General features: G+C 51.3%; 1 protein-coding gene across 1 annotated transcript in view; it reads right to left on the bottom strand.

Annotated features, from left to right (window-relative positions):
* Window positions 1-18,704, bottom strand: part of USP11 (ubiquitin specific peptidase 11) — a 2,050,211-nt gene that overhangs the window by 1,567,896 nt on the left and 463,611 nt on the right. The window contains exon 6 of the mRNA XM_069647415.1: window positions 18,564-18,625. Within this exon, the coding sequence (XP_069503516.1) occupies window positions 18,564-18,625 (62 nt within the window). The remainder of the gene's footprint in view (window positions 1-18,563; window positions 18,626-18,704) is intronic.

Raw genomic sequence — 18,704 nt, 5'->3', positions numbered from 1 at the left:
CCCTTGGACTAGGAATCTGAGAAACATTTGGTGTCCTTTTAGAATAGGGATGTGGAAGTAAGCATCCTCCAAGTCAAGCGACGATAGGAAGTCGCCTTCCTCCAGCTGTCCCAGCACGTGCTGGAGGGTGACCATCCTGAACTTTCGGGCCTTGATGCATTTGTTCAACCGACGCAGGTCCAGGATGGGGCGCCAACCGCCTGTCTTGCTTCTGACGAGGAAGTATCTTGAGTATACTCAAGAGCCCCGGAGCCCCATTCGGGACGAGCACGATGGCACCTTTCTTGAGCATCGCCCTTACTTCCAACAGCAGTTGAGGGATGCGATTTTCCTTCCTGGCCACTGGAGGAATGTGGGGGCACTTTAGAAAATCGAGAAGGTGCCCGTGGGCAAGGGCATCCAGCACCCAACGGTCGGTGGAGATGGACTCCCACATGATGACGAACTTCGCCAGCCGGCCTCCCACCAGGGTGCTCAGGTGGGGGCCAGACGCTACGGCCGGTTCAGTCCTGCTTGGCGGCGGCCTTGGCGACGACGAGATCCTCCTGACTTGCCGCGTCCACTATAGGCCTCCTGTGACGAGGAGAGGGCTGCTTGGCGGTACGTCGAGGAGCTGCCGCCGGATCCCTTGGAAGCACCCTGTCTGCCTTCGCCGTTCCGAAAGGGCGCCCGTCATCATTTCTCTGTCGGTCTTGATGGCCTGAAGTGACTCATCCACTGTTTTTCCAAACAGGTTGTTCCCTTCGAAGGGCATGTCCAAAACTCTGGTTTGCACGTCCTGGCGCAAATCTGTTGCCTTGAGCCATCCCCGCCGTGGAAGGCAAACACTGTTGCCCAACTGGCGGAACCCGGTGTCAGCGATGTCCGTGGCCACCGTTATGGCGTGGTCCGACGCCACCTCACCTTCCTGCAGGATCTCCAGGGCCTCCGCCCTCTTGTCGTCCGGTAGGAAGTCCAGCAGTGGAGCGATCTTGTACCACAGCTCCCTGTCGTAGCGGGTCACAATCGCTAGGGTGTTGACTCGTCGTACCATGGCGTCCAGTTTCTTTCCCTTGCCGTCAGGTGGGGAGGTTGAAGTTGAAGCCGTCGCCCCCGCTGCTTTCTTCTTGGCCGTCGCTGAGACGACCGAATCCGGGGTCGGCTGTGCCCTAAGGCACAAAGGGGCGGAATCGGGGACCTGGTACTACTTCTCGTACCGATCCCTCTTGGCGGGCATCATGGACGGGTTCTTCAGGAGAGCAAGTCCCTCGTCGCAGATATCATCCATCAACGGCACCGCGAGGACCGTCTTCACCTTGGCCTTGCGCCGCTGATAGAGGAAGCCTTCCTTCTTCTGTTCTTCGGGGCAGAGCTGGAAAGCTTGGATGCCCTGGCAATCATGGCGTGGAAGGAGCCAATTTCGTCGGGCGAGAAGGCCTGAGGGAGTGGTGATGGAAGGCCCATCCCGTCGTCACCACTGTCGTCATCCGTCACCGTCGTGGCCATATCTGTTCCCGTGTCATCCCTAGGATCAGGGGAAGGAGATGAAGGCTGAGCGGGCCGCAAGGGCTGGAAAGGCAGGGGGGCAGAAGAACTCTCCTCCGCTTGTTTGGAGGGCTTCCCGACGAGCCCAGTTCTGCTGGGTCGTCCGTTGGGGTTAGAGGCAACCTCGTCCTTATCTCCGTGCATAAGGTTTGGATTGCCATCAAAACGGCCACCGAGTTGTCCTGAGGCTCAGGCACTGGCTGTGACCCGCGCGATGGTTGCTCCTCCACGGGAGCCTCTTCGGCGCCACAGTCTCTTTCTTCGTCCGCCTCCTCGGGGTTCCTCCCGGGGTCCGAACCTCTCGTTGAGGCCCTTCACGACTTCAACCAGATCCTTCTCAGAGGCTGTATCCTTGTCCGTGATGGCCACCGGCCCCAACCCCCTCTTTTTCCACCGGGGTCTTCACGGGGGTCTTATCGATGGGCTGAATAGAGGATTCCCTCTGTGGTGGCAGGGAAAAACTGGGCCGCGAGGTCGCCTCCACAGGTTTCGCCAGGGCCGCCGCGACTCCCTCGATAGAGGCCTTAGCCGAGTGAATCAAGGCCTTCACCACCTTGGGCACGCTTGAGGCCTTCACCTTGGGGGGGGAGGGTCACTGCCTCGCTCCCCCTCGGCTGATTCCTTCGAGATCAACCGGGGCCTCTCCAGAAGCTTACCCAGGTGCTCAGATTTTCTCTTCCTCGAGCCAGAGCGTTGGCTCGTGGTTGATGGCGTCGGTTAAAGTGTGCCCTGCCTGGCAGCCGAGGAGCCCGACCCTTCGGCGCTCCCGGTGCCCGCAGACTCACAGTGCTTTGCCTTCTGTTGGGCCCCTGTCGCCGGGGCACCCTCACAGGACTTAGAAGACCGCTCGTACTTCTTCTCACCTGCTGGTCCCTTCTCCAGCCAGCTGGCGAGGCGGATCTGACCATCCCTCATAGTCCGTTTCGACAAGTTCTTGCAAAACGCACAGTCCTTTTCCACTTGCGTTTTGTCTTTGTGAAGGCAGTAGAGACATCTCGAATGCTCATCCTCCTTGATAACATTCTGTAGTCCGCATCCAGGGCAGTTCCTGAACAGCTTGGATCCGGGTGTCGAGCTTCCCTTGTCCTGGACCATGTCCACGAGGTAGGCCTCAGATCTTCTGGAATCCTCCAAGAAGCGTAACTCGACGAAACTTCGCCCTGGAGGGGCATAGAAAATTCCAAAACCGGTCACCGTTGATCGGAAGTAGAAACGGTGGAGCTTGAGGCTCGATTGACCGAAAAAATGAGATTAAACTCTTTGAAAAAAAGCAAAACGCAGTAAAAGCTCGAGAGCTATAGCACGAGGACTCCCAACACTTGAACGTGTGGTAAAAATCTGAGGATGGCTGTCAGGGGAGGGGCTTAGGGAGAGGGCACTCATTGGCTGAGGGCAGTATAACCCAGAGACCAGTAATTGGTTAGTACTAAGAAAGACATATCAGAAACGAAACTGATACTGATTTTTCTTTACCGAGGATTTCCAGCCTGACAGGGTATATTCATGAGCATGTGAATCCATGCCAGACCCCATGCGGGAGAATGAGATAGAATGATTCAAATGAAAATCAGTAACCAATTTAGGCAGGAAAGAAGGATGAGTCCGGGGTACAACCTTATCCTTATAGAAGGTGAGGAACAGATGATCCACAGACAGAGCTTGGAGCTCGCTTACTCACCTTGCCAATGTCACTGCAATCAAAAATGCGACCTTCCAAAAAAGGTATTTGAGATCAGTTGGCGCCATGGGTTCAAATGGTTTATGGCATAAGGCGGTGATGAGCACATTCAAATCCCATTTGGGATGAGGATTGCGTACCGGTGGAAAAAGATGTAATAGATCAGCAAAATGCCTTGTAATGACTGGATTCGTAAAAGAAAAGGAACCGTCAGTGGACAGGTAGGTGGCAAAAGCCGACAAGTCCTGCAAGACAAGACATGGATACCCGAAGCTACCAGATGAGATATGAACAAAAGAAAAGGGTCAATCGTAGCGTGCCTGGGGTCGAGCTGCTTAGCTAAACACCAGTGGCAAAAACGGAGCCACTTGCTCCTATATTGAGACCTCGTAGAAGGTTTCCTGGCAGCTTGGATAATGCCAATATTGTCCTCTGACAAGTTAAACTGTGCTAATGATCTGAATTCAGGCACCAGGCCGCTAAACTGAACAATTGTGGAGGGGGTGCCACATCTGATGATCGCACTGTTGAAGCAGGTCAGGAATCAACGGCAGTCTGACCGAAGGAAGAATCGACAGATGCTGAAGTTCTGAAAACCAGAATCTGGCCGGCCACCAAGGAGCTATGAACAGGAGAGTGCAAGTCGATGTATTCCTGAGCTTGCAGAGTGACCGATGAATGAGAGCAAGTGGCGGGAAAGCATAAGCCTTCATGTTGTGCCACGGGATCTCGAGAGCGTTCCCTAGAGAGGAGACTCTGAGACAGTTACTAGAAGCATTAAGAGGATGTTTCCCATTTGTAAAGGTCGCAAAAAGAATCACTTCTGGAGTGCCCCATTCGCAAAAAATAGCAAAGAGAATCTCTGTATTCAGTTCCCACGCGTAGCTGGCTGCTGCCTGGCAGCTGAGTGAGTCTTCAGTCGCATTCATGTGACCCGGAATGTGTACAGCCAGCAGCCAAATGTCGTGCTGGATGGCCCATTCCCAAATTTGAATGGCTAGGTCCACAAGGGCAGGTGACTTGGTGCCACCCTGCTTGTTGATATAAAACATTGCCACAGAGTTGTCTGCGCAGATTCGGACCACCTTGTTCGTGATGGACTGTTGAAAAGCTTTTAGCGCCAGAAAAACCACCAGGAGTTCCAGATAATTGATATGAAATTGCCTGTCTTGAAGTGTCCATAGATCGAATACCTGAAGATGGTCCAGCGTTGCACCCCACCCCAGAAGGGAGGTGTCTGTGGTAATCGTCACTTGTGGGTAGGGCTTCTGAAAAGCAGCCCCCATGGAAAGATTGTTGGTCGAGGACCACCATAGTAGATCTGTCGGAATTACAGAATGGAACTGGGATCATTTTGGAATTTGAGTCCGAAGCCTGAGACCAAGAGCTCCGAAGAGCCAGCCGAGTATGCCTCATTTTCAGACGTGCAAGAGGAAGGGCAAGCGCGCACGAAGCCATGAGGCCCAAAAGTCTTTGAAACCACCAAGCCGTCATGTGCCCTGACTGGAGGAAGAGCTGACACGTGGTAGATAGATTCTAATGGCGGACGGGATTGCGGAACACCCTGGAATTGATTGTATTCCAATGGGAACCCAGGAAAATCAGGTCTTGGGACACTGTCATGGAAGATTTCCACCAGTTCACAAACAGCCCGAGGTGGAACAGGAGCTGGAGGAGAGACTGTAGATTGCTCAATGCCGTCTGTGGACAAGGGCTGCGTAGGAGCCAGTCTAAATGCAGATATACATGAACGCCCTGTAGCCGGAGGAAAGCTACAATGACCAACAGCATTTTCGTAAAGACACGCAGCGCAGAGCTGAGACCAAAAGGGAGCACAGAACTGGAAATGTTCTCCACCCAGAGAGAACCGCCAATTTTTCTGATGTGGCCTCCTGATCAGGGTGTGCATTTAAGCGTCCTGAAGGTCCACTACACTGAGCCAGTCGCCATTTCGAATAGAGAGGACTTTATTTGGCAAGGCGTGATCAACTTGAATTTCTCTTAGGGAAGAGAAAGATTGAACTGGGAAAGATCGAGATTAGTGCGCAGGCCAGCCTGGTTGGGATTGGGCACTGTGAACAGACAAGAGCAGAAGCCCTCCCCCTGCTGCCCAAGGGGAACAGGTTTGACCGCTCTGAGGTCTAGAAGTTTCTGTACCTCGGCTCAGAGGGAAGGTTGAAGGGTGAGGTATGGGGGAGGGGCAAGCAAAAGCCTGCACGAGAGATGGACAAAAGACACCGGTCTACGGTGATGGTCTGCCTTGCCTCCAGATGAGACGAGATTCGTCCTCCCACTGGAGTCTCGTGCGACAAACATAATATTTTGCTGATTTGTCGGCAGGGAGACTACCTGTCCCTGGAGAAGAGGCTGATGGGCGAGAGAAAAACCAGCCACCATACCGTTGTTGCTTTCCGCAATTCCCGCCAACCATACCATCAGTTCAGCAAGCACAACGATCCTGAAACCCCCTGAACCCAGAGAAGGACTGAGTCTGGGACCCCGATCTCTGTGTATAAGGGGACTTAGCTGGAGCTTTCGCCAAGTCCGATACAGATTTGGCAGATTGGGTACTCGCTTTGGTCTTTGTGAGCTACTCTTTGTTAGGGAGAATTCTCAAAAATGTGCCAATTCCCTCCACCTTAGAGACCCCCAGCAACTTTGCTGGATTTTTTAGGACTTGATTTTTTTAACCTGGAGAGAGAGTGACCATTTTTCCCCACTCTAATGTATTTTTGTGTGAATTTTACCTCTGTTTCTTTTTGGTTATCGAGTCTAACAAACCCCATAGGCATCATCTTTTACAATTGTGTCACACAGCATCTTCAGTGAAGTGGCACAGTGAAGTATTTTAGATATCCCAAGGTTTAAACACCTTCTCTGGGATAAACTGTTTCCAAGAACAGTAGAGTGAAATTGACTCTTAACATTGTACTTGCTAGACCCCAGTGCACCCAAGCTTACAATAGAGTGCAGGAGGGGTTACTTAGTATCCCCTGTGTCTAAATGCTCATGTAACATTTATTTTACCCTTTCCTCTCAGAATGGCTGGTGGCAGTGGTTTTGTAATGAACTACCATGATTCACCCTGACCGCAAACTGTTTGCAGATTCGGTAACGTTAAATCACGGGAGCCATGTTTTTCAAAATGCGACTGTCTCCTTTGTTAAAATGGTCCCTGGTCTTCTTTCGCCATTTCTTTGTGGAAAGGTCCTTCAAGTTTTACTCTGCCAGCCAAACCAGGTTTGGTCTCTTTGTTCATTCGCTTTTGGCGGGTTTCAGGAGTAAAACCCGCCTCTGGCTCCAGAGTGTCTGGGGTAGGCAGTAAGTGAAGGAGGTGCACGAAACTTCCTGTGCTTGGTCTCCTAGGAGATCTAAATGCACCCTGGCGTGAATGGCTGGCTGACTGTCCAGCAAGGACAGCCACCCTGCTGGGTGAGTGGCAGCTAGGCTGGAATGAATGGGAGAGAACTGAATAAAAGGCGGGTCTCTTGGCTTGGAAGGCAGAGTCGACCACTGGACGAAGGAACCGAAGAAGAGCTTGAAGAGGACGGCTGCTGCAACTCCTATATCTTTGGTTTGCCCGGTGAAGCCCTGCTGCAGGTCCGAATCGCAAGTTTGCATCGACAGAGAAGCCCTGCAAGGACAAATTCTCTCTGAGTTGGACAACCATCTCGGAGTTGTTTGAATTTCCTCAGAGTTGCTGCAGGAAAATGTAGAGCCAGGTAGAGGGACACCAGATTGTGTGCATAGCTTGTAAGCTTGCCTAAAAGCTTTTGCAAGATCCTCCGGACTCCCACAAAGTAGGACTGACCAAGCCTGACCCCCCCCCCCCCCTCAGTTGTGTGTGGGACCTCAGTTGTGAGGAAAGAGCACCTTGACAGTCAGGAACCACGCTCATTGCTATTTGCTGTACCGCAAGGAGCTGAAACGTGAAACAGCCACTGAAAGTAAAGTTTGCCGGTTGCCAGCTTTGTACAGGAGGCCCCCGACGTCTTCCCTCTTGTCCCCACGACTGGGGCCCAGGAACAGTGGGATCTGCAGAGCTGCACACGAACAGAAGTCTTCAGCTGCATCTTTTTCTTCTTTTCTAATGTACTGTAAAACTAGCCTAAGAGAACTTACCTCTTACTGTGGAAGTGCTCGTAACCTCTGCAACTCACAAGCCTAATCAGCTTGTGGCCCTACATTTGGTTCTTCTCCTCAAAGACTCCTAAGAATTTGTGCAAAGACTTTTCCATTTACTTACCTGAAGTGCTGCATCCTATACAAAGACTTTGGCCTATTGAAATGAATGACTCTTCTAGTGTTATCTCGCAAGTATTTGCCCTGCTTATGAATATTTGTACATTCTTGTGTTCTATTAACCTTCGACTTTTACTTACTTTTTAAAGAGTATTCTGAATGCCAACAGTACGATAGTAATGTCCCCAGCACCATAGTTACTGAAGTCACTTGTGGGTGTAGCTTGTGTATGTGGGCCATCCCAAAAGGGTCTTGCCTGATTCAGAAACTAAGTGTACAGTATTGAAGTATATTTGTGTGTTACTAGTCTATTGCTCCCTTCTGAAGAAGGCTTTATAACTGACTGATAAATAAATTGTTTATCCAAGAAACCTTGAGTGTAAGAGTTTATTTGAATACCTGTAACTGAATCTTTGTATAACTCCACTACAGCTCACATTTTCCCTCTTCAGATAAGCCTGGCTGCTCAAACACGCTACCAAAACTGTGTAGTACAAGCTCATATCAAAGGTTGGGTTGCCTAAACCTGTAGTCATAGTTTGTAGTGTTCCCAGAGGGTACTGCATACAAACTTTGCCTAAAACTAGTCAGTAGAAGAATGAAACAATTCCTTGCCGTCAAAAGGAAGGTCCAGTACTTTGTCTTGTGCTTCCTTTGAAAATTGTCACATGGAGCCACCCCTGGCGAGAGGTGTCAACCCCTAACATAAGGCCTCGAGGTGTGGTATCTGCATGGTGTGCCGCAGCCTCCAGTAGATCCTGCACCAGCACTCTGGCATCTGACAACCCGGCTTTAAAGTCATCTAGCCTATCCGTAGGCTATCTCCTCAGAGGTATGAAGCTTGTATCGAGCGTCAATTCTCTTGATGTGTAGCCCAGTGTGGGGTTTATCCCAGACTTTGCGGCCATTGGCCAAGACATCCTTCTGGAGCAACAGGCCAGTGCGCTCTTGAGGTGACAGGTTAAAGGCTTGCGAAAGCACCCCCTCCTGCGGAGTGGGGCCTCAGGTACTGGAATGTCAAGGAGAGCCATAATATCCAGGAACCGGTCATGGAATGCTCTCACCGAGCGGGGCTGCTCATCGCTGTCCTGATCCACTTTAGGCTCATCCAACGAGGCGGGAGCAGAAGACTGGTCCCACCCCATACTGCCTCAGGTTTTAAAGTTTTGTCCCGGTCCGCCGGTGTCTTCTCTATAGGAGACAAGGCGGGTAGAGGAGGAAGAGCTGGAGGAGGTCCAGAAGGAAGCGGTGGAGGAAGTGGCACAACCAGAACCTGCATTGGAACTGTTGGGGCCGAAGGTGGGACAGAAGGCTCAGGGTACACTTCCCTGAAAAGAAGCTTGAAATACGCTAACTCCCAAAACCTAGACCCTGTGATTGGAGTTCCAGCCTTCACCCTCACTCAACCGACACGTAAATGTATCATTTATCAAACCTATGCTCCCAAGTAGACCTTGCCTGATGTTAGTTAGAAACCTCAGACTAGGCGATAGACTTCACTCACTACCTAACAAATAACAGGATAATGGAATACACACCAAACCTGAGCCTGCAAGTAACCCTTGCCTTACCATAGACAGAATCCTTAGCGCGAGACTCCAGCCATTGCTGAATATGCCTCATGCTAATATCTTGCCCAATACCCCTACTAACATTACCAGACAGAGAAAAAAAAATGAACCAAAAATGCAACAAACCAGAACAAACTACCAAAACAAAATAAGGAACAAGTTACTTACCTGTAACTGTTGTTCTCCAGCATGGGTCTGGCATGGATTCACATGCTCATAAATATTCCCCGTCAGGCTGGGAATCCTCGGTAAAAAAAAAAATCAGTATCAGTTTTGTTTCTGATCCGTCTTTCTCAGTAGTAACCAATCACTGGTCTCGGGGTCATACTGCCCCCAGCCAATGACTGCCCTCTCCCTAAGCCCCGCCTCTGGCAGCCATCTTCAGATTTGGTAGCACGCAAAGTGGCAGTATGACCAAGTGAAGAGCCGTAGAGGGGCAGGTGGGAGGGTTCGCATCCGAGTCCATGCCAGACCCATGCTGGAGAACAAGTTACAGGTAAGTAACTTGTTCCTTCTCCAGCATGGGGTCTGGCATGGATTCACATGCTCATGAATATAAGAATACATAGCAGTACACACATGCACAACCAACGGGAGGTGGAAAAAAGGCTCAACATTAAGCATTACATCAAAACTCAACATTAAGCAGTTCTTACCTCCTCACCAGGCTCACCTTAGGCGAACAGGTTGCGCAGCACCGCTTGGCCGACCCTGGACTCCTCCCTGGAATCCCGGTTGACGCAGTAGAATCTCGTGACGTTGTGCGTCGACCTCCACGTAGCAGCCCTGCAGATGCCCAGCAAGGGGACACCAGACAAGAACGCCGTGGTAGCAGCGATAACTGATCGAATGGGCTCTCGGACGGTCAGGCAAAGGTCGGTTTGCCAACCGGTGACAGTGCGTGATGCAGCCGGAGAGACATATGCAAATGGAAGCCTTCGAGAGAGCTTTCCCTTGGTTCACAGGTCCAAAGTTTACAAAAAGCTGTGATGTCTTCCGAAAACTCTTCGTGCAGTCCACGTAGAACTTCAGCGCTCTAGCCACATCCAGCGAGTGCAAAGTCCTCTCGGCCGGAGACAAAGGCGACGGGAAGAAAACAGGTAAAACCAAGGGCTCGTTGAGGTGGAAGTCTGATGGCACCTTGGGCATAAACGAGGGTTGCGTCCTCAACACCACCCTCGTGTCGTGAAAAGTCAAGTATGGAGGCTTGCAGGACAGGGCCTGGATCTCTCCCACTCGCTGTGCGGAGGTGATGGCCACCAGAAACGCAGCCTTCCACGACAGGAATTTCAACGGTGCCGAATGCAGGGGCTCGAATGGCGCCCCCATGAGCCTGGTCAGCACCACGTTGAGTTCCCACGCCGAGGCAGGGGCCTTCACCGGCGTGAACGATCGGAACAGTCCCTTCATAAATTCCTTCACCAGGCGATGGGACCACAAGGACGCCCGTCCTGTGGTTCTCGTGTATAGGGAGATCACAGCCAGATGCATCTTGATGGAGGCGTGAGCCAGTCCAGCCTTGGCCAGCGACAGTAGGTACGGCAGTACTTGAGGGGCCGTAATCCGTAGAGGGTTAATCTTCTGTGCACGGCACCAGACAGAGAACCTCTTCCCCTTATGTCCGTAGCACTTGAGAGTTGAGGACGCCCTGGCTTTTTCAAGGACCTCTCTGCAGTCAGCCGGGATATCGTACCCTCCAAACTCTAGAGCTGCAGGAGCCAGGCCTGCAAGTTCAGCGACTCCAGGTTGTGATGAAGTATGGCGCCTCCTTCTCTGGAGAGAGGATCCGCATCCGTCGGCAGCTTGACTGGTGGGGACACTGATAAGTCCAAAAGGTCCGGGAACCAGATCTGCCTCGGCCACGCCGGTGCGACCAGGATTATCCTGCCCCGGGACCTCTTCAGCTGGTTGACGAGTCGGAGCAGCAACGGCAACGAAGGGAATGCATAAAGGAACAGGCCCTCCCAGGGGAACAAGAAAGCATCGCCCATGCTCCTCAGCTGGGGAAACCTGCTGGCGAACCTCTGGCACTTGGAGTTCGTCGCAGTGGCAAACAGGTCGATCTGGGGTTTTCCCCATCGTCGGAAGAGTCGATCCACTTGATCCTGACGTAGTTCCCACTCGTGGCACGAGCGCAGCTCCCTGCTGAGTGAGTCGGCGATGGTGTTCGTTATCCCTGCCAGATGAAAGTTCATCAGAAACATCCCTTGGGCGACGGCCCAATGCCACAGATTCTGGGCTTCCTTGGAGAGGGAGGGGATCTGGTTCCTCCCTGCTTCCGGATGTAGAACATCGTGGTGGTGTTGTCGGTGAATATTCTCACCACCTTGCCCTTGAGGGACGGGAGAAAGGACCCGAGGGCCCAGAACACTGCACGGAGCTCCAGGATGTGGATGTGGAGCATCTTCTCCTCCGGGAGCCAAAGGCCTCTTGCGTGAAGATCTCTCGTGTGTGCTCCGCACCCTTCCAGGGAGGCATCCGTTGTCACTTATCTGGTGGGATGGGGTCTGAAAGTCTGTGCCCGCCGTCAGAGGAGCGCAGGTGCCCCACCACCGGATCGCTTGACGGAAGGTCTCGTCGAGCGGAATCCCGTCCTCGAAGCTGCCCGTCGCTTGGATCCAGCGGGAGTCGAGGAACTCTTGCAGAGGGCGCATCCGAAGCCTGCACAGGCACACAATATATATGCAGGACGACATCATCCCGAGGAGGGACTTGATGGACCTCACCCTGGCCACGTCCGTGGCCAGCAGACGCTGCACCTTGCCCAGGATGGCCTTAGTCCTTTCTTCCGACGATGAGGCCAGGCGTGCCACTGTGTCGAGCTTTGCTCCCAGAAACAGTGCGACTTGCGACGGGACCAGGTGGGATTTGGGAAAGTTGTAGAATCCCAGGTCCGAGAGCAGCTGGACGGTCTTTGCTGTGTGATCCACGGTGAGCTCCCTTGTCCCTGCTCGGATGAGCCAGTCGTCCAGGTAGGGGTAGACGTGTATCCTCAGCAGGCGCAGCCGCGCCGCCACTGGTGCGAGGCACTTGGTGAACACCCTGGGTGCCGACTTCAATCCGAACGGGAGGGCCTTGAACTGGTAGTGCCGTCCTTGGACCACGAACCTGAGGAACGTTCGGTGACCTTTCAGAATGGGGATGTGGAAGTACACATCCTCCAAATCCAACGACGACAGGAAATCGCCCTCCTCCAATTGTCCAAGCACGTGCTGGAGGGTGACCATCCAGAACTTCTGTGCCTTGATGCACTTGTTCAGCCGTCGCAGGTCCAGGATGGGGCGCCATCCTCCTGTCTTCTTTTTTACTAGGAAGTACCTTGAGTATACTCAAGAGCCCCGGAGCCTCTTTGGGACGAGCTTGATGGCACCTTTTCTGAGCAACGCCCTCACCTCCAAAAGTAGTTGAGGGATGTGATTTTCCTTCCTGACCACGGGTGGAATGCGGGGGCACTTTTTTAGAAATTCGAAGGTGTACCCCTGGGCCAGGGCGTCCGGCACCCAACGGTCAGTGGAGATGGACTCCCACACGCTGACGAACTTTGCCAGCCAGCAAAGTGCTTCGGTGGGGGCCCGACCCCGCTGTCGGTTCAATCTTGCTTGGAGGACGCCTTGCTGCCTTGGCCTCCCTGGCGATGACGGCGCCTCCCCCCCCCCCCCACCCGACTTGCCTCGTCCTCTATAGGCTTCCTGCGACGAGGAGCGGGCCGCTTGGCGGTACGTAGAGGAGCCACTGCCGAATCCCTTGGAGGCCCCCTGCTTGCCTCCGGTGCTCCGAAATGACGGCCTCCGTTGCCGGAGAACGCCTAGGGCCCTAGCAGTCTGTGTCCGCCTTGATGGCTTGGAGGGAATCATCCACCGTTTTCCCAAACAAGTTGTTCCGGTCGAACATCATGTCCAGCACCTTGGCTTGTACATCCTGGCGGAAATCCGTCTACTTGAGCCAACCTCGTCGTCTAAGGCAAACGCTGTTGCCTAGCTGGCGGAAACCGTGTCGGCAATGTCCGTTGCCACCGTAATGGCGTGGTCTGACGCCACTTCGCCTTCTTGCAAGATCTCCAGGGCCTAGGGCCTCGGCCCTCTTGTCATCCGGTAGGAAGTCCAACAGGGGGGGGGGCGATCTTGTACCATAACTCCCTGTCGTAGCGGGTCACGATCGCGAGGGCGTTGGCCACCTTAATCGTTGTTGCCGCCGACGAGATAACTCGTCCCATTGCGTCCAGCGTCTTCCCTTGGCCGTCTGGCGGGGAAGTTCACGTTGAGCCGGATGCGCCCCACCCCCCCCCGCAGTTTCTTCTTGGCCGCCGCTGAGATGACCGAGTCCGGGGAAGGCACAAAGGGGCCGTGTCGGGGAACCGGTACTACTTCTCATACCGATCCTTCTTGGCAGGCGTCGTAGACTGGTTCTTGAGAAGGGTGAGACCTTCATCCCAGATGTCATCCAGCAGAGGCACGGCAAGGACTGACTTCCTCCTGGCCTCGCGCCGTTGGTAAAGGAAACCTTCCTCCTCCTCTTCGGGGCAGAGCTGAAAAAGCTCGGATGCCCTGGCGATCGTTGCATGGAAAGATCCGATCTCATCGGACGGGGAGGCCCGGGCTGGTGATGGGAGCTCTGTCCCGTCGTCGTCGGTACCCGTCGTGGCCGTGTCTGTTCCTGTGTTATCCCCAGGGACGGGGACGTCGGTAAAGGCTGAGCAGGCCGCGAGGGCTGAGAAGGCGGGGCTGGGTGGATCCGTCTTCTCTTGTTCGGGGGGCTTCCTGCCGGGACCGTCTCTGGTTCCTCCGTCAGACCTGGTACCGGGTACTCTGTCGGTGGTAAGGGGAATCTCGTCCTCATCTCCGAACATAAGGATTGTATTGCCAACAAAATGGCCGCCGAGTTATCCTGCGGCTCCGGAAGCGACGGTTGACTAGGACCCTCGCCGGTGCCGCTGTCACTCTCGTCGTCACCCACGTTGGGATCCCTCCCGTGGGGACGGGCCTCTTCGACACCCTCATCGAGGCCCTCTAGGACTTCTGCCAGCTCCTCCTCGGATGTTGTGTCAATGTCCACAATGGCCACAAGCCCCCCCCTCTTTTTCCGCCGGGATCATCACGGGGGTCTTTTCGATGGGTATGAAAGAGGCTTCCCTCCGCGGAGGGAGGGAGACTCTGGGCCCCGAGGTCACCTCCACTGGTGTAGCCTCCACAGGCTGCGCCAGGGCCGCCGCGACTCCCTCGATAGAGGCCTTGGCCGGGTGAATCAAGGCATTCAACGCCTTAGGCGCGCTTGAGGCCTTCACCTTGGGGGGAGGGTCACCGTCTCACTCCCCCTCGGCCGAATCCTTCGAGATCGACCGGGCCTCTCCAGAGGTTTACCCGGGTTCTCAGATTTCCTCTTCCCTGAACCAGAGCTTCGGCTCATGGTTGAGGGTGCCGGGGAAGGCACGCCCTGCCTGGCAGCCGAAGAGCCCGACCGTTCGGCGCTCCCGGTGCCCGCGGACTCGCGGTGCTTTGCCTTCTGTTGGGCGCCCGTCGCCGGGGCACCCTCACAGGACTTAGAAGACCGCTTGTTCCTGCAAAACGCAGTGTCCTTCTCCACGTGCTTTTTGTCCTCATGAAGACAGTAGAGACAGTTCGAATGCCCGTCCTCCTTGAACACATTCTGTAGCTGGCATCCAGGGCAAACCCTGAACAGCTTTCCGGGCATCGAGCTTCCTTTCTCCTGGGCCATGTCTGGGTAGGCCGCAGAAACTTCTGGAATTCCCCAAGAAACGTAACTCGACGAAATCTTCACACTTGAGGGGCGTAGAAAAAAAAAATCAGACACGGATACCCATTAATCGGATGTAGAGACGGTGGAGCTTGAGGCTCTGTTTGACTGAAAAATGAGAAATTCTCTTTGAAAAAAGCGCAAAAACGCAGCAAAAGCTCGAGAGCTAAACACGAGGACTCCCAACACTTGAGCGTGCAGTAAAAATCTGAAGATGGCTGCCAGAAGTGGGGCTTAGGGTGAGGGCAGTAATTGGCTGGGGGCAGTCTGACCCAGAGACCAGTGATTGGTTACTACTGAGAAAGACAGATCAGAAATTAAACTGATACTGATTTTTTCTTTACCGAGGTTTCCCAGCCTGATGACGGGGAATATTCATGAGCATGTGAATCCATGCCAGACCCCATGATGGAGAAACAAAGGACCCTCCCTAACAATATTGCCACACAGCCTATCAAGGGCACGCCAATTATTGCGAGATCGCTGGTAGCGCACGTGACGGATATTGCTGATTTAATCACCACAGATAACTTAAGACTCCTTGGCCATTACCGATTCCTGGCTGCATGCTGCAACTGGACCGGCACTTATACTCTCGGTTCCAGACAACTAAGAGTTGACAGAGCACATACCAGAGGAAGAGGGATTGCCATCATAGCTAAAATCAAGCCTAGATATCAGGTTAGTTACTATGCCTAAATTCTCATCCTGCGAACTACTAACAGCCAAAATACCAATCGACAAGTCCCACACTATAACTAGCCAGTTAATATATAGACCCCCGGGTCCCATTGGCACCTTCAAGGAAGACTTGTTGCCAATAATAACGGACAATGTCAAAACATCTTCTCAAAAGCTAGTACTCAGTGATTTCAATCTAGGATTGAACGACCCAAATGATCAGCAAGCACTAGCAGTCGCCAACACCTTTAGAGAACAAGGCTTTAACTTAAAAATCTCCCTACCCACCAACATTAAAGGCAGGACCCTTGACTGGGTAGCCGACCTTAACTGTGGCACTATAATTACTGCCATCAACCCCCAATCCTGGACAGATCACCACCTTCTGTCACTCACCCTACCAGTAAATATGTAAAAAAACAAACTAAACTTGGTAGCACTTGTGAGGAACCTCGGCAGAGCCGGTAGTGGAGGAGTAATGGTCTGTGACCGCCCTCTTCGTCCCCTCGACAGAAACGGTACAACCACAACCCAGTGCTGACCTTAGCCTCAACCAGAGGATCCTCTGGGTTTAACCCGGTACGTAAAGCTCCCTCAAGAGGGGCCTTGAGCCGTGGCTCGGTATGGAAAGCTCCAGAAACAGACCTCAGGGCGTACCCCCGGTGTCAGTGTGGAAAGCTCCAGAAATGAAGACCTCAGGACGAAGCCTGGTATCCAGAGCCACATACAAACTGGGCTTAAACTTAGCCCCCATATGGTGAACCTCAGAACGATGTCCGGTACTGGCAGGTCGGCTGCAGGAACCCTCGGATAACACTCTGGTACGCCTATTAGGACCCAGGGGTAGCCCTGGTGACAGAGCTACACAAGCCCCCCCCCCCAGACCTGGAAGAACCTGGGAAGGTGTCCCCTAGCCGGGGCGCCCTAACAAGTAAAGAACTTACCGGGCGTTTCTATTAGTCGATGAAAAGCTGGAAATTAGGTGGAGGAACGTGCTGAAACACCACCCCCCACCGAAGAAGACAATGCTGGAGTGCCCGGACGGAGAGTGATTTGCGGTAGATGCACAAATCCCAACAATGTTCCAGGCCTAGGCACTCCAAGCAAAGAGTGGGGAACCGCCCTAGCGAAGCAACGTTCGCATGAAGAACAGGACACAAATCCCAAAAACTAATTTTGGAAAATAATTTTTTTCACCTTGACAATGATAATCACCAAATAAAAGTTTCTATAGGGTCGAAATGTTCCCCATCTTCCCCAGTTTCCTAGAAGAAATATGTATATATCATGATCAGACAAATTTAATTAAATGGGCACGTTACATCGATGACATTTTAATAAGGGCAGGTACTCAAAATTAATTGAAGTGATTTGTGGACAATAACCCAATTACCTTAAATTCACAGTGACGTGATCAACAAAAAAAGATTATTTTTAGATTTGGAGATACATATTGTGAATGATAGGATTGAAACTGAAACAACCTAATGTCAACATGACACTCTTTGCTTCAAGCTGCCACAAAAAAGTATCAATTATATTGGTAGGTGAATTTGTGAGAGCCAAACAACTGTAGAGAAGAAAAGACATTTAAAGAACAATGTGGGACATCGAGATAGATTTGTGTAAAGAGGCTACAAAGAAAGGGGCATCAAAATGCAGAAGCAAAAACCAAAAAAGGAAAGACTTAATACCTCAAAACAAAAGCAATGTGGAGATGATTGGCAAATGTATGTTCATAAAGAAATGCAATTTCCAAAGTAGTCAAATATTTAGAATTTTGAATAAATATTGGAATACTATACTTCTGGTTAAAGAGCTCTGAAAATGTATTAACAAAGAAACAGTTTTCACTAAAGCAAAAACAATGAGGAATATGATTTATTGTATGTGGTAGAGCAATGTACAAATTGAAAATATATTGGACTAGAATTGTACAAAAATGCAGAACTGAAAATTTCTTTGTCAAAAAGGTATACATATAAATTTAAAAACAAAAAATAAAAGGATTAAGAAACTAGTGACAAATAATTATTTTGAAAGAAAGTACTAATTTAGTAAACTGCGCAAATGGGCAGTTCATGAAATTGTGTAATTCATTACCGTTTGTACGAAAGTAAAGCTAGGTGACAGCACAAAATGAAAAAAAACAAGATGCTCTAGTGTAGGTTTGGTTTATATTCAGGTCAGTCATGGGGGTGTACTCAAAGAAGATCTATTCTTTTTAATTAAGGATGGAAAACTACTGGCACAATGCAATCGAAGCAAAACCTGAAGTGTGATCTATCCTTCAGTGTGTAATGTTGAAAGTAATGTGCATAGGGGATTTGGGGGTTGAGGAATAATTTATTATACACCAAGCTCTGTTTGCTTTAAGATAAAACAATCTTAAAATGGTGATACATTATTTAGGCATGGATGTCATGAAGTTTGGTGACTGCACCTTGTCCTGAAAGGCTGAAAAAAAAATGGGTTTGCTTAGAAGAACAAGTTACTTTCTTACCTGGTAACATTCTTTCGATGGGATGGTCAGACGACGTATTCCATATCTATGACAGGTAAGAAGCACAGCTGTGGTGATTACCTGTCTGATAAGGAATATGCCGGAGGACCCAATCCCCTCGAAAAAGCATTATCATTACATCAAGATTGCTTCTTAAATTTGAGGGACACTATGACCTATGACATTTAAGGCACCGAAATCTGTGGTTTCACCATGAGGAAAGATACTTGTTCAGCAGGATGACACAAGTTCAATCCTTTAGTAAAATAGTTTCAAGGCCTATATGAATGACACCTTGGGTTTGGGACTCTGGAATAACCTCTCAATCATGCAGTTACTGAAACATTTTCAAAAAGTTACTGAACAAGAAAACAGAAGTATCAGAATGTGACCATTTTGGAATGGCTGCAAGTGAAAACTTCACTACAAACATGCAGTTATTCTAAAACTAGAACTTACACATTCCAGCCTTTTGATTATCTATATATTTCTGGCACTAGGGCACTACTTCATCCCACATTTCAAGGGCTACATAAAATATGCCCATTGCCTTCTGGGTCCACAATCTGTTAACATCTTAGAGACATAATGAAAAGGGCATATTGAAACTTACATGCCATGTGGCCGGGAGCTGGGCCAGGTACCATCTTTGTTACGTGTCTCCATGATGACTGTCTAGAAGACACAAGTGAAACCTGCAGGTGAGGACTAGGCAGAAGTACCACAGACCCAGGTAAAACAGCATACAATTGCT

This window comes from Ambystoma mexicanum, chromosome 2q (assembly GCF_040938575.1).
Source record: "Ambystoma mexicanum isolate Mex_15411 chromosome 2q, UKY_AmexF1_1, whole genome shotgun sequence".
NCBI classification, from domain to species: domain Eukaryota; kingdom Metazoa; phylum Chordata; class Amphibia; order Caudata; family Ambystomatidae; genus Ambystoma; species Ambystoma mexicanum.
This window is presented reverse-complemented; position numbering and strand designations above follow the sequence as displayed.